At 39.6% G+C, this 15630-nt stretch overlaps 1 protein-coding gene across 2 annotated transcripts in view; it reads left to right on the top strand.

The window, feature by feature from the left end:
- GLRA1 (glycine receptor alpha 1) overlaps positions 1–15630 on the top strand; it is a 102739-nt gene that overhangs the window by 69021 nt on the left and 18088 nt on the right. For both annotated transcript variants that reach the window (XM_006150820.1, XM_006150821.1), the window contains exons 5-7: positions 502–584; positions 1915–2052; positions 4853–5067. In XM_006150820.1, coding sequence (XP_006150882.1) covers positions 502–584; positions 1915–2052; positions 4853–5067 — 436 coding nt within the window. The remainder of the gene's footprint in view (positions 1–501; positions 585–1914; positions 2053–4852; positions 5068–15630) is intronic.

A 15630-nucleotide genomic window follows, 5' to 3' on the forward strand; every position in this document is an offset into this window, starting at 1 on the left:
GTCTAATGCATGAAGGAAAGCAGCCAAGAACCATTTGTAGCACCTGCTGCAAGTGCAGCTGGGTAGGTTTGAGGCCTACCTACTCAGCTTAAACTTTGGGCTCTTTCCCCACTAGGGCTCTACAGGAGAATAGGAATGGGATAGAACCTCTGACCTCTAGGTAACTTGCTAAAGACAGTTTTATAGAAGCCAGAAAGAAACTCCACTGACACTATGACTTTAGCTGACACACTTTAGCTCTCTGTGCCTCCATTTCCATATCAGGAACATAGAAATATGTATATATTTATTCAATAAATATTAGTGTTTCAACCTCCTTTCCCATTTCTGGATAACTGGTTTTCTGTTAGTTAACTAGAATAGAGGCATGGCCGCCCTGATTTGTGCAACCAGTATCATTCAACTCCCTTCTCTTCCCAGTATCATTCAACTCCCTTCTCTTCCCAGCATCATTCAACTCCCTTCTCTTCCCAGAATCATTCAACTCTCTTCTCTTCCCAGAATCACCCTAACTCTGGCCTGCCCCATGGACTTGAAGAATTTCCCCATGGACGTCCAGACATGTATTATGCAACTGGAAAGCTGTGAGTCCCTTGCATGAGTCCTCTAGAAAGAATCAGGTTCCCATTTACCCATAGGACTGGCAAAAATTCCCACACAGCTGTTCCTAACCACTGGAGATTAGAAGAGCTTTGCTTTTAGGAAGTTCATTAGAGATATAACTCCCCTTACATTGTCTGACTGAGGCCCCAGCTTTGGAGCCAGCAGCATTCTCCAAAAGACATTGTTCCATGTCCCTTGTGAATGTGCTCGCTAGGAACAGAGAAATAGCTTGAATAAGTCATGGTCCTTGAACTCACGGGGACACTCATTCCAGCAGAGGAGCTAGACAACTGGCAACACAAATGACTGAAAAAAAACGGCTGCAAGTGGTAAGTGTGCTATTAGAAATACAAAACACTACAGCCTCATAGCAGAAGGAGTGCTTCCTTCTTATGGGAAAGGAGAGAGGGTGTGGGAGAAAGCTTTTTGGAGGATGAGCTTTTTTTTAAGGTTTTTGCCACAGGGCACACGCACTTGCCAGAGAGAGAGAAATAGATAGTGAAAGGGAAAGTGAGAAATCATCCCCCCAGGAGGATGGCTACAACCCAATCCTTTATCCTCTATTCTCTTCCTGAGATTTTGGGCACGCACACACACACATGCTGTGAGTTTCAAGCTACTGAGTCTAGGACTCAAATCGCAGTTGACCATGTGGGAATCCAGTGCCTTAACCACCACACAACCTGCTGGCCCCAGGACAAGCATTTTATCAGGTGAAATAGTTGAGTTGTTTGACTGCAAAGACAGCGACCAGTCTAACTTCAAGGTATAGGAACCAGGGCAAAATATTTAGGCAGCAGGAACTAATGGTCCATTTTCTTGGCATACTTCATCTAAGGGGAAATAGGAACAACCAATTCTGAGAGTCCTGGGGCAGAGAGGCCAATTGGACTAGCTTGAGTCCCTATTTCATACTTGTCCATCTGCCCAATGGTTAGTCCCAACAAGGTAACATGCAACAGAGTTTTGCTGAAGAAAAAAAAAAAAATACTGTACTGTGAGCACAATGGGAGCTGGCTAGGATGTGTGCAGGCACAAATATCAGATGTCACTCCATTTCACTGTGGAATGAGAAATGGGACAAAAGGACAAGCTAAGGCAAGATGCAGAGGACAGGAGGGAGGTAGTAGAGCACTGAGTAAATGATTAAACCAGTATTAACCTCCTTTGTGTGTGACGGGGAGGGGAAGCAACATGGTCTCATGAGTTTGGCAAGTGTCTGATGCCTCCCTCAGTCTCGAACCCTAGCCAACCCTGACTTCAAACAAGTGCTCTGAGTGATGACTGCTCCTTCTTCCGCTCCCATCCCAGTTGGATATACCATGAATGACCTCATCTTTGAGTGGCAGGAGCAGGGAGCTGTGCAGGTTGCTGATGGATTAACCCTGCCCCAGTTTATTCTGAAGGAAGAGAAGGACTTGAGATACTGCACCAAGCATTACAACACAGGTAAGTATGAGAAGCCCTCTACCAGGACTGGAGGACATGTCAAACACCACTCATTGGTGCAACAGAATTTATGAAGGACCCATGATGGGCACAGCTCTATATATGCTACACAGTGGTTAAGAGAAGGAGTTTTGGGACCAAAAAGTGACTCTGGCATTTTCTTTATGTGAGTCCTGGGTTGAGTAATTTAAGCTTCAGAAACATCTCATTACAAGGGAGGTTGTAAATACAATCTTTATTCCAGGTAACAGAATGGGTCTTAGTCTTAGGAAAGAACAGAAAAAAAACTGATATAGGGAGGTCACCTCACAGTCTCTGTCACTGAAGAACTGGCATTTCTGATAGGCCAAAAATTTTAGTGAATACTACTGTTAGACCTCAGCAAGAGGGAGCTGAGAGGTGACACTGTGGATTAGTAAACAGTTGAAAAGGGTTCACTAGTCCAAGAATTGTACAAGGGCCAAGAAACCACAGCCATTCAGCTCAGTTCTCTTTCTCCCATACCCAGCACAGCCTTTATTGGAAGGTTGGATTCATGAATGAACTGAGGTGGGATCAAGACTGTTTTCCATGCCCTATCGCAGGCTGGGAACAAGTTCATAGAAGCACTATGGAAGAAAGGCAAGTTCATAGAAACACTGTGGAAGAAAGGCAGTCAGCTGACATGCCAGCTGGAAGGCTGGGTAAGAACCAGCTGAGTAAAGGTTTGCACTAGGCTGGTGGCAGGCCAAGGAAAGGAGGAAGCAAAGGACCAAAAAGCCATCAAAGAAACCCTTATGGGCTCAAGAGCAAGTGGGAAGCCCAGTGAAAGGGCAGACATCCTGGGCTCTGTTCTATCTGGAGATGTCCCTTTCTGGGTCACCTCAGAGGTGTCTCAGAATCCCCAAAGAAATTCACTTCATCCTGGGCAAGTTGAGTCTCAAAAAGGTAATGGTACTCCCATTAACAGCCATGAGAACAGTATCTCTCCGCGAATCAAATCAGCACAGGTGAACCTTCATGTACCACAGCTCTTTATTATTTATACATTTTCTCTTCTTTTCAGCTTTCTTGAGGTATAATTGACAAATTGTATGTATTGAAGGTGTATAACATGATGTTTTGATAAACATATACATTGTAAAATAATCACCACAATTAATCTAATTAGCATGTTCTTCATCTCAAGTACTGACCACTCTGTGTATGTGAGTTTGTGTGTGTCTGAAAAGAACACTTAAGATCTACCCTTTTAACAGATTCTGAGGGTACTCTTGTTCACTCTAGTCACACTGTTGCACCTTAGATCTCCAGGACTTATTTATCCTTCCTAACTGAAACTCTGTACCCTTTGACCAATATCTCCTTATTTCCCCCCACTCACCTCCATCTCAGCCCCTGGCAACCACCGTTCTAATATATGCTTCTACAAATTTGACTCCACATTTAAAAGAGATTATGCAGTATTTGTCTTTCTTTGTCTGGCTCATTTCACTTAGTACAAACTCTCCTCCAGTTTCACTCATGTTGTTGCAAATGGCAAGATTTCTTTCTTTCTCTAAGGTGGATGATATTCTATTTTCTTTAATCGTCCATCCATTGAGTACTGCTGCATGATCCAGCAATCCCACTTCTGGCTATGTCCAAAGAAAATGGAATCAGTGTCTCAGAGAGAGATCTGCACTCCCACATTCATTGCAGTATTATACACAAGAGCCAAAACAGGGAAGCAACCTGAATGTACACAGCGTTTTCTCATTCATTGTCTCATTTGCTCTTCACCATTTTTTCAATACATCTATGTGAGAGCTGAGCTCTGTGCTAGGCTATCAATTACAAGGAGAAAAGACGGACAAGGCCCTGTCAACTGGAGCTTACATCAGGAGCTCTGGGAAATCCCCTAGTGGCAGTAATTCAGGGGATAAGCAAGATCCCACCATGGAACTGAGCCCAGGCCAGTTCCAAGGATACACAGAGGGAGAGGAGACAAGCTGCCCAGTCTGGTGCAGAAGACAGAGAGAGAGAAAGCCTGATTTGTCCACTCTCTCACCACATTATGCCCCTAAGGCTCTGATAATCATGTGATCAGAGCAGAGGGAAAAAAAGAGGCATTCTGCTTGGGGAAAACTTCACATTTAAACTGCCAAGGAGAAGGATTTCTTTTGCAGACTGTGGGACAGAATAAGGGCATTCTGGGCAAAAGGATTAGCGAGATAAAACCTCAGAAATGTGAAAGTACAGGGCACGCTCAAGGCAGGGGATGGAGTAAAGGGGGTCATGAGTAGAGTGAAGAAGGAAGGGAAAGCAGATAGAAAGACAGGTGAGAGCTGCCTGTGAAGAGCTGACTGAAGAGTTTGACCTTTTTCCTCTAAGTAATGGCCACTTCCTTCTTCTATAAGGAGCAATAGAAGGAACAGAGGTTTTACAAAAGGAAGTAACAGGATCAAGTCACATTTTAGGAAAAAACTGGCAGAAGGGAAGAGAAAGCTGCACTACGGCCCAGTTTTAGCTACAACTTGGTGAAGATGATGATGATGGCAAGTGACAATCGTCAGCATTTGTGATGTGTGAGGACTGCTGAGCACTTCATAAGCATCATCTCATCTTATGCTCACAATAACCACGCGACTAACCGTACGAGCAGATATTCTTATTATCTCCAGCTTATCATAGAAGAGGAAACTGAGATACAGAGTGATTAAAACATTTGCTTAAGGACATAGCTAGTGTGAGGCTGAACCAGGACTCCAGCCAAGGTTGTTCTGCCCCTGAAGCCACTACTCCTATCCAGGCTACATTATCTCATTGTAATTTCTTGCAGGTAAATTTACCTGTATCGAGGCCCGGTTCCATCTGGAACGGCAGATGGGCTACTACCTGATCCAGATGTATATTCCCAGCCTGCTCATTGTCATTCTCTCGTGGATTTCCTTCTGGATCAACATGGATGCTGCACCAGCCCGTGTGGGTCTAGGCATCACCACTGTACTCACCATGACTACCCAGAGCTCTGGCTCCCGAGCATCCCTGCCTAAGGTAAGCCTACTGTCCAAGAGCTCAGCACACCCGGAGAGACAGAGTAGTCATCTCCCTACCCTACCTGAGACAGGAGGAGCACAAGGAATTGTCACTATTTATCTACTCCATTTTGTAGAATGCAGCATTCTGATCCAGCAAATTTTCCACCAGATTCATTAACATTACATTTTGTAAAGGTTGCTAATTTCCACATTCTACTCCATTCTCTAATAACATTAAAAACATATTCTGGAGGCCAGCAGATAGCGTAATGATTACGTCGCTGAACTCCCACATAGTCTCCCATGGTTCAAGTCTCAGATCCAGCAACTTAAAAGTCACACCGGGTGCATGTGCGTGCATGCCCAAAATCCTGAGAGGAGAATGGAGGAGAAGGGATTGTGGCATGGCCACCCCCCCCCCAGGGGGTTGATTTCTCACTTTCTGTCTCTCTCTGCCTTTCCGGCCAGAGCACGCATCCTACAGCAAACAAAATCAAAGTGTGTGTGTGTGTGTGTGTGTGTGTGTGTGTATGTGTGTGTGTGTGTATTCTGCTTTGTTTACTATTACTACTTCTTTTCTCTCTCTCTCTTTTTTGTTTTTGTTTTTTTGCAATGATAGCATAGGAATGTCATGAGAGAGAGAGAAGCACTTTTGGAGAGTTGTATCATGTCATGATCCTTTTCCCAGACCCACCAGCTTCTCCAAAGGTACTCCAAAGGTACTCTGGGTACCTTTGCACACACTCAGTTACCGTTACCACTGCACCACAGCATTATGCCATCTGCTTTGTTTACTCCTGACACTCAGCGTCACAGTCTTTTCCACCCACTTGCAGAACTAAGTACAGCATTCTGCTCCTTTCGTCATTAATGGTAAACACCTTGTGTCAGGACTCTCTAACACCAACCTACATTCAGAGATTGGTATAAAGACTTACAGGACATTAATGGCACAAAGAGGTGTGGTATTATCTGTTGAAGATATTTCGTAGTTTTATCAACAGTACTAGGGAGAAATGTTCACCTGTTGAAATATCCAATTTGTAAGACAAATAATAATGTGATTGAATGTATGGAAGAAAATGAAATAAAAAAAAAGATAAATAAAAGGAAAAAAATAAATAAATAAAGGCTTACAGGAATAAGCACACAGTTGTGTTCACAGCTAAGATTTATTACAGCAATGGATTAAGGATACGCAGTTAGATCCTAAGGGGGAAAGAATGCAGACCAGTCAGCCACATTCCTGAACTTCCAAAGATTATGACCTAAGAAATCAACAGATAATTTTTTAAAGAATTCATTTAATATTATTATTATTATTATTATTATTATTATTATTAATTTTCTATAGGGCTCATGTGCTCACTGGAGAAAGAGAGAGAGAGAGAGAGAAAGGAAGAAAAAAAGGAAGGAAGGAAGGAAGAAAGGAAGGAAGGAAGGAAGGAAGGAGAAAGAAAGAAAGAAAGAAAGAAAGAAAGAAAGAAAGAAAGAAAGAAAGAGAGAAAGAGAGAAAGAGAGAGAGAAAGAGAAAGAAAGTGCCTCCCAGGGGAGATGGCCAGGCTATAATCCCTTCTCCTCCATTTTCCTCTCAGGATTTTGGGTATGCACACACATACACTCAGCCTAATTTTCAAGCTGCCAGGTCTGGGACTCAAAACATGCAGTCAGCCATATGGGATCAAGCCACCTTAACCACCATGCCACTAACTGGCCTCCCAATATTTTCACTGGGAGAGAGTCATATAGGCACACTCTGCCTAGCATGTACCAAAATTCCAGACTCCCAGAAGGAAAGCAATGTTCAGCCTAAGCCATATTTGTTGTACAAGCAGTCTAGGCACAGCCAGTTCATCCTTATCAATTAGAGAATGTAGGAACATTCCCAAAATCCAAGCTCCAAGTACGGACACATCTTGCAAGCAGGTCCCTCTTAAGATAGCAACCTAAAGTCAGCTCAGTGATACAGTGGTAATGAACTGTTCTAGAGAAGCCAGATCCCACATGGTAACCATAGTTGGAATTCCTGGCCTAGTCATACTGAAACATGCTAGCCACACATGCAAGTGCCCAAGATCTGGCAGGCTAGAGGACTGGGAATAAAAGGGATCATGGTGTGACCAAACTCTGTAGAGGATATTCATCTCTCTGTCACTCACTCACTCTCAGGTGCACACACGTGTACTATATCATGAATAAAGGATGAAAAAGAAGTTTAAAAAAAAAAAAATGGTAGTGTCGTGCCTGCTATGTAAACCCTTTTTGGGCACACCTCATCTGATCTCTACATTTCTAAGGTTCTATGATTCTTACATTTCTAACATTCACATTCACTATTAACTCTATATTCTTCTTCATTTACTATTAACACTAAACATAGCATTTTGCTCTATTTGTTAATAATATTAGACAGTTGTATCATGTCATGATCCTATCAAATCTCCGTATCAAATCTCCCAGTTGTTCCACTCACTTTTACGCTAGCCACAGCATTCCACTTTGTTCATTATGAACACCAGACACTATCCTCCAGTCACCCTTACAACAAACATAACACTCTATTCCTTTCACTGTTAACACTAGACCTCACATTCTGCTTAATTTACTTTTAACACTAGATATAATGCTCTGCTTCATTTACTATTAATGCCAGACACCACATACTCCGCCACTCACCCCTAGTTGAGGTATACCATTTTGTTCCCTTCACTATTAATGCTTGATGCCTCATTCTGCTTTACTCATTTTTAATGCCAGGCACTGCATTCCACTACACTCACTATTATCATTTGAGCCACATTCTGCTCTATTCACTCCATACTAGACACGACTTTCTGCTCCACCACAATATTAAGGCCAGACACTGTACTCTGCTTCCTTCAGCCTTACACCAAACACAATCGTTCTGCTTCACTTCCAGTTATTGCTGCACTTAATCGTTCTGCTTCACTTCCAGTTATTGCTGCATTTCCCATTCTGGGGGTTTTTTTTGTTGTTTTTTTGTTTTGTTTTGTTTTGTTTTTTTGAGAGGTTTTTGCTATAGGGTGCGTGTGCTCGCCAGAAAGACAGAGAGAGACAGACAGACAGAAAGCAAGAAATCCCCCCCCAGGGGGATGGTCATGCCACAATCCCTTCTCCTCCATTCTCCTCTCAGGATCTTGGGCACACACACACACACACACACCCGGCGTGAGTTTAAGCCACCAGGTCCAGGACTCAAAACGCAGTCGACTATATGGGAGTCCAGCGACATAGCCATTACGCTAACTGCTGGTCCCACCATTCTGTTTTGATACAGAACAATTGAAAGAATATAGCATAAACACTCTGCTATCCTTCAAATAGACTCACAAATTATCATTTTTGCCACACCTAATTTTTTTCTATCTATAAAGAGTGGTAGGTAGATAGTTAAGCAAATGCAATTTACACTAAATCATTTAAAGGCTATATACAATAATTTACTTCAAAATAAGAATTAAGGATCATAATAAGGAAGAAAGATCATGATGACATTATCACATCTAAAAAATTAACATTGATTTTATATCAACATCATCTAACATAAAAACTTTATTTAAATTTTCCAGTTGTCAAAAAGTGTCATCAGTGAATATGAGGGATACAATCAAAGATCCAGTTTATACTGTATATGATTGCTCTGTCTCTTTTAATCATGATGAGTCTTCCCAGTGTTTTGTTTTGTTTTCTTTTCTTTTCTTTTCCTTCATGACATTGGTTGTTCCACTAATTTTCTGTGTGTGAAGTGTGTGTGTGTGTGTGTGTGCACGTGCATATGCACATCATGATTTTCTTGCCTCAGCCTCCTGAGTAGTGCACCACCACACCCACCTCTTTCAGAGTCTCACTACGTTGCCCACTGTGGCCTTAGCTTGTGATCTTCCTGCCTCAACCTCCAGATTAGCTGGGACTCCAGGCATTGGCCACTGCACCCAGCTTTTGTTCCCTTAACATTTTGTTTTATTAGCATGAGAAAGAGAGATAAAAAACAGGACACCCTTGACAGGGTCTCATTATGTCAAGATCCCATTTCCCCAGCCCTCCAGTGCACCCATATGTGCATCCAACATATTTTCAAGACTGATCTGGGGATCCCAACCGCAGTGAGTCATAAGACTCTCAACTCTGCAAGGCACTTGCATTACTACAATAGTACACAGTGACTGGGCCCCATTAACTTTTAGTGTGAGACACAACACTGTTTCATTTGCCATCAACAATATTAAGCCACACTCTCCTTTACTCACTGTTACAACAAAACTCGGTAGTATGCTATGTGCACCATTAACACTAGTCCTTGAATTCTGCTATAGTCACTATAAATGCTTTAAACCAAAATCTTAGATCACTCTTAACACCAAATAACACATTTCTACAGAAATATGTGTTATTATCTGCCTTTTTTATTATAGCAATCTTAGTGGGCATGAAGTGATATCTCATTGTAGTTTTGATTTGCATTTTCCTTATTAATATTATTCCTATAACAAATGAATAGTAATGAGCATCTTTTCAGATGCTTATTGGCCATTTCTACAGATTTTTTTTTGAGGAATGTCTATTCAAACCTTTATACCATTTTTTAAAGAATTATTTATTTATTTATTTATTTATTTATTTATTTATTTATTCATTCATTTTTCACATGAGGTTTGCCAGAGAAAGACACAGAGAGAGAGAGAGAGAGAAAGCAAGCCACCAGGTCCAGGACTCAAACCACAGTTGTCCATGTGGGAATTCTTACACCTTAACCACCATGCTACTTGCTGGTCCCAATACCATTTTTAATTGTTATTTCTCTGATTACTAAGTTTAATAGTTCTTTTTGTATTCTGGATTTTATTCCTTTATCATATTATATGATTTGCAAATATTTCCTCCCATTCCATAGGTCATCTTTTCACTTGATTGTATTACTTATGCACAAAAGTTTTAAAATATTTTGTTGAAAAAATGTATTTATTTTGCCAAATGATGCATGTGCTCTCCAGAGAGAGATAGAGAGAGGGAAAGGAGAAAGCATCCCCAATGTGAAAGGGTCATGTCACAACCCTTATCCTCCATCTCTCCCTACCTTTGGGATTTGGGGTGCATGCACATACACACACACAACTGGTGTGTTTCTCAAGCCATGATGTTCAGGACTCAGATGACATGGTCACCCATGTAGGTTCTGGCTACCTTAACCAAAAAGCCATGGAGTTGGTCCTATTTTTTTAAAATTAATACATACTTGCAAATATTTATGGGGTATGGTATGAATTTTCAGAACATAAATACATTATATAATGACCAAATAAGGGTAATTAACATATCTATCATTTCAGGCATTTATCTTTATAAAAATTTTAATTTTTTCTTAGATTTTTAAATTTACATCTTCTATGAGAGAGAGAGAGGCACACTAAATAAAGGTCCAGTGCCATAATCCCCCCACCCCCACCCCCAGTAGGCTAGTTCAGATGATGGATGCACATGTGCACATGCCCAGCATACTCAGGAAGGTCTCTGGAAATAAATCCAAGACCTTTCCCATGTGGATCCAGCACACCACTACTGCACCATCAACTGGCTCCAAGTTTTTAATTTTGAAGAAGTACAGTTTACCTATTTTTCTTTTGTTGCTTCTGGTTTAGATATCAATAGTTTAGAAACTATTGCCTAATCCAAAGTCATTAACATTTATGCTTTTTTCCCTCAAGGATTTTTGTAGTTTAGCTTTTACATTTAAGTCTTTGATCCATTTTCAGTTATACTTGTATATGGCACGAGAAAGGGAACTGACTTCATTCTTTTTTGTATGAGTATCCAGTTGCCCTAGCACTATTTGTTGAAATGAACATTCTTCCCTCCATTGAATTAACACCAACCATAATTGAAAAATTGTTGAATCAATGTTTGTTTTTTGAACTCTCAATTCTCTTTTACTCAGATAGATCTAGATGCCCATTCTTATGTCACTACCACACTATTTTGGTTATTATAGCTTTGTAGTAAGTTTTGAAATTTAGAAATGTGAGTTCTCCAACCATTCTTTGTCAAGATTGTTTTGGCTATTCTCAGTCTCTTGCATTTGCATACAAACATGAAATAAATTTTAGGATTCTTTTGACAGTTTCTGCAATAACAATAAAAAGTTTCAACTGGAATTTTAATGAAGAATGCACTGAATCTCTAGATAAATTTAAAGAGTAATACTAACTTAACACTATTACACTTTTCAATCCATGAACACAGGATGTTTTCCCATTTATTTAGGTTATCTTTAATTTCTTTCAACAAGTTTTCTAGTTTTCAGTGTACAAGTCTTTTGTTCAATTTATTTTGGGCATTATATTGTTTTTTGATACTATTGTAAATTGAATTTTTTATTACTTTTTTAAATAATTATTTTATTTAACTTTATTTATTTATTTTAATTTGACCAGAGAGAGAGAGAGAGAGGGAGAGTGAGAAAACAAGCTGCCAGGTACGAGACTCAAACTATGGGAGTCCAGCACCCTTAACCACCACACCACCTGCTGGCCCCATCAAATGCTCTTTTTTGCATCTATATGAGGATCATGTAATATTCAGCCTTTATTTTATTCATATGGTGATTGATTTTTGTATGTTCAACTAACACAGCATTCCTAGGATATGGAATAATACATCACTTGATCATGGCCTATAATTTTTTGAGAGAGAGATTTTTGCCATAGGGCACATGTGCTTGCCAGGCTACAGGGCACATGCACTTGCCAGAAAGACAGAGAGACAGAAAGACTGAAAGTGAGAAATCACCCCCTGGGGGGATGGTCACACCACAATCCATTCTCCATTCTTCTCCTGGGATTTTGGGCACACATGCACATGCACCTGGTGTGAGTTTTAAGCCTCCTGGTCCAGGACTCAAACAGTGATCAACTACATGGGAGTCCAGTGACATAACCATTACACCATCTGCTGGTCCTGGAATATAATTTTTTATATACTGCTGGATTTGGTATGTTAGTATTTTATTGAGAACTTTTTATCTATATTCATAATTGATAGGCAGTATTTTTTTATTATGATGTCTTTGTTGTCAAATAATACTAACATCTTAGAATGAGTTTGGAAATATTCTATTTCTACTTTTCTGAGAGAACATAATAAACATTCGTAATAATTCTTTAAATGTTTGGTAGTATTCACCAACAAAGCTCTGGGCTTTTCTTTGTTGAAAGGTTTTTATTGTTGTTGTTGTTATATATTATGAATCCAATTCCTTTACATATTATAGGCATACTTTAATTTTACCCTTTTTTTTGAATTGGTGTCTAAGAATTTGTCCATTTAACCTAGATTACCTATTTTTTGACATATAATTGTTTACACTGTACCTTTATAATTCTTTTCATTTTTGTAAAGTGAGGAGTAAAGGTCCTTCTTTTACTTATTTTAGTAATTTGAGTCTTCTCTCAGTTTTTCTTGTTCAATTTAGCAAAAGATTTTTCATTCTGCTGATCATTTTTTTGAAAGAATTGACTTGGTTTTATTGACTTTCTCTGTTGTTTGTCTATTCTCTATTTCATTTATTTTCATATTTGCTTTGATTTTAGTTTTCTATACTTGTAGTTTCTTAAGGTGTAAAGTTAGATGAATGATCTAAGGTTTTTTCTTCTATTTCAATATAGGTGTTTACATATATACATTTAATATAGGTGTTTATATTATACACTTCCCTCTAAGCATTTATGAGTTGCATCTCATAAGATTTATATATATATCTATCTATCTATATATAGATAGATAGATAGATAGATAGATATTAGAGAGATTTTTTTTTTCTATAGGCCACATATGCTCACTGGAGAGACAAAAAGCAAGAAATCACCCCAAGGGGGAAAATTACCATGCCACAATCCTTTCTCCTCCACTCTCCTCTCAGGATTTTGGGCATGAACACACATGTGCCAGCATGAATTTCAAGTTGCTGGGTCCAGGATTTGAACCACAGTTGGCCATGTGGGAGTCTAGTGACATAACCACTATGCCATCGTAGTGGTCCCTACATAACATATTTTTGTTTTTATTTGTCTCAAAATATTTTCTAATTTATCTTTTTTCTTCTTTGATCCTTGATTATTTAGAAGTGCATTATTTAATTTCTTCATTTTTGTAAGTTTTTCAAATTTCATTCTATTATTTACTTCTAATATCATTTCACTGAGGTCAGAAAACATACTCTATATGACTTCAACTATTTTAAGTTTATTGAGATCTGTTTAATATCTAATATATGGTATATCGTGGAGAATGTTTCATGTGCACTTGAGAAGACCATATATTCTTCTGTTGTTGGAGAAAGTGTTCTATAGCTCTTTTCATGTCTAGTTCATTTACGGTGATTTTCAAATCTTGTTTCTATGGTAATCTGTTTCTTTGATAATCTTCTAATTGTTTTCTTCTTATTCAAAGTGGCATACTGGGGCCAACTGGTTGCATAGTGGTTATGGCACTGGACTTCCACATGGCCTAACATGGCCCTGGCAACTTGAAAATCAGACCAGGCATATGTGTGTGCATGCCCAAAATTCCAGAAGAAGAATGGAGGGGAAGGGATTGTGGCATGACCATTCCCTTTGGGGGTGATTTCTCACTTTCCCTCTTACTATCTCTCTCTGTTTCTCTCCAGGGAGCACACGTGCCCTATGGCAAAAACCTATAAAAAGAAAAAAAAAAAAAAGGGAAACCACATGTAACATAACCAGCAGTTAGCATAATGGCTATGTCGCTAGACTCCCACGTAGTTGACCGTGGTTCGCGTCCCGGACCCAGTGGCTTAAAACTCACGCCAGGCACGTGTGCGTGCATGCCCAAGATCCCGAGAGGAGAATGGAGGAGAAGGGATTGCGGTGTGACTATCCACCCTGGGGGGTGATTTCTCGCTTTCTGTCTCTATGTTGCTCTCTGTCTGTCTGGCAAGCGCACATGCCCTATAGCGAAAACCTCTCAAAAAAAAAAAAAGCGGGATATTAAAGTCACCACATATTATTGTTGAATTATTTATTTCTCCCTTCAATTCAGACAGTTTTTCTTCATTATTTTAGGGCCACTAGGTGCATAGATATTTATTATTGCTATATCTTCTTGATTGATTGGCAGTATTAGTATTAAGTCCCTATCTCTTAGTAACATTCTTTTTCCTTAAAAACTATTTTTTTCTGATATTGGTATAACCACCTCCAGATCTCTTATGGGGTACTATTTTTAACTTCTATCCTGTTTGTGTTATTGAAACTAAATCCTCTCTCTTATAGACAGTGCATAGTTAGATCTTATTTTTTTAAATCCATTCTGACAATCTCTGGTTTTTGATTAGATTATTTACTGTTTCTGCCTTTAAAAAGGAATTATTTTATTTTATTTATTATTTTATTTTATTTGCTATAGGCTCACCAGACACACACACACACACACACACACACACAAAGTGAGAAAGCGAGTTGCCACGTCCAGGACTTGAACTGCAGTTGACCATGTAGGAGTCCAGTGCCTTAATCACCATGCCACCTACTGGCCCCTATTTAGTCTATTTCTATTTTATTTAACTGACATGATAAAAGACGTGATCTGCTAAAATCTACATTTGTCATTTTGCTATTTGTTTCTATATGCCTTGTCTTATTGTGCCTCTATTCTTCCATTGTCTTCTTCAATGCTAAAGATACATTTTCTAGTGTGTCATATTAATGTTCAACATTTTTAAATTAAAAGTAGGTACATTTTGGGACCAGCAGTTAGCGTAATGGCTATGTCGCTGGACTCCCATGTAGTCGACCACGTTTTGAGTCCCAGAACCAGTGACTTAAACTCATGCCAGGTGTGTGTATGTGCTTGCCCAGGATCCCAAGAGGAGAATGGAGAAGGGACTGGACGGTGGCCATCTCCCTGGGGGGTGATTTCTCGCTTTCTGTCTCTCTGTCTCTCTCTTTCTGCCGAGCGCACGTACTCTATAGCAAAAACCTCTCCAAAAAAAAAAAGTAGGTACATTTTCAAAAACAAAATAATATAGTGAGTAGTGGCATTGTTTCACATTTTTTAATTTTTGTTTTATTATTAGTTGACACATAATTGTACATATTATTAGACATAGTGTTCATTTTGGTAAGGAAGACAATGTGTTACTAAATCAAAAATTATTTGAATATCCATCATCTCAAATATTTGTCATAACTTTGTGTTGGGAGCATTTAAAATCCTTTCTTGGACCAGCCAGTGGTGTGAAGCTGGACCCCACATGCCTGACTGTGCAGTTCAAGTCCTGGATCCAGCAGTTTAATAGATATGCTAATGTGTGTGTGTGTATGCCCAAAATCCTGTGGGAATGGAGGAGGAGGGATTGTAGCATGGCCATTCCCCCTCGGGAGTGCTTTCTCACTTTCACTCTCTCTGTATCTCTCTGGCAAACACCCATGCCCTATCACAAAATAGTGATAGGGCCAACCATAATGGCCCTGCCATAATGGCACAGACCATAGTGCACTGCTACACAATAGTGGAGCTGCATGGAAGGCTTGGATTCAAATCCAGA

The sequence above is a fragment of the Tupaia chinensis genome, unplaced genomic scaffold (assembly GCF_000334495.1).
Source record: "Tupaia chinensis unplaced genomic scaffold, TupChi_1.0 Scaffold000301_1, whole genome shotgun sequence".
NCBI lineage: Eukaryota > Metazoa > Chordata > Mammalia > Scandentia > Tupaiidae > Tupaia > Tupaia belangeri.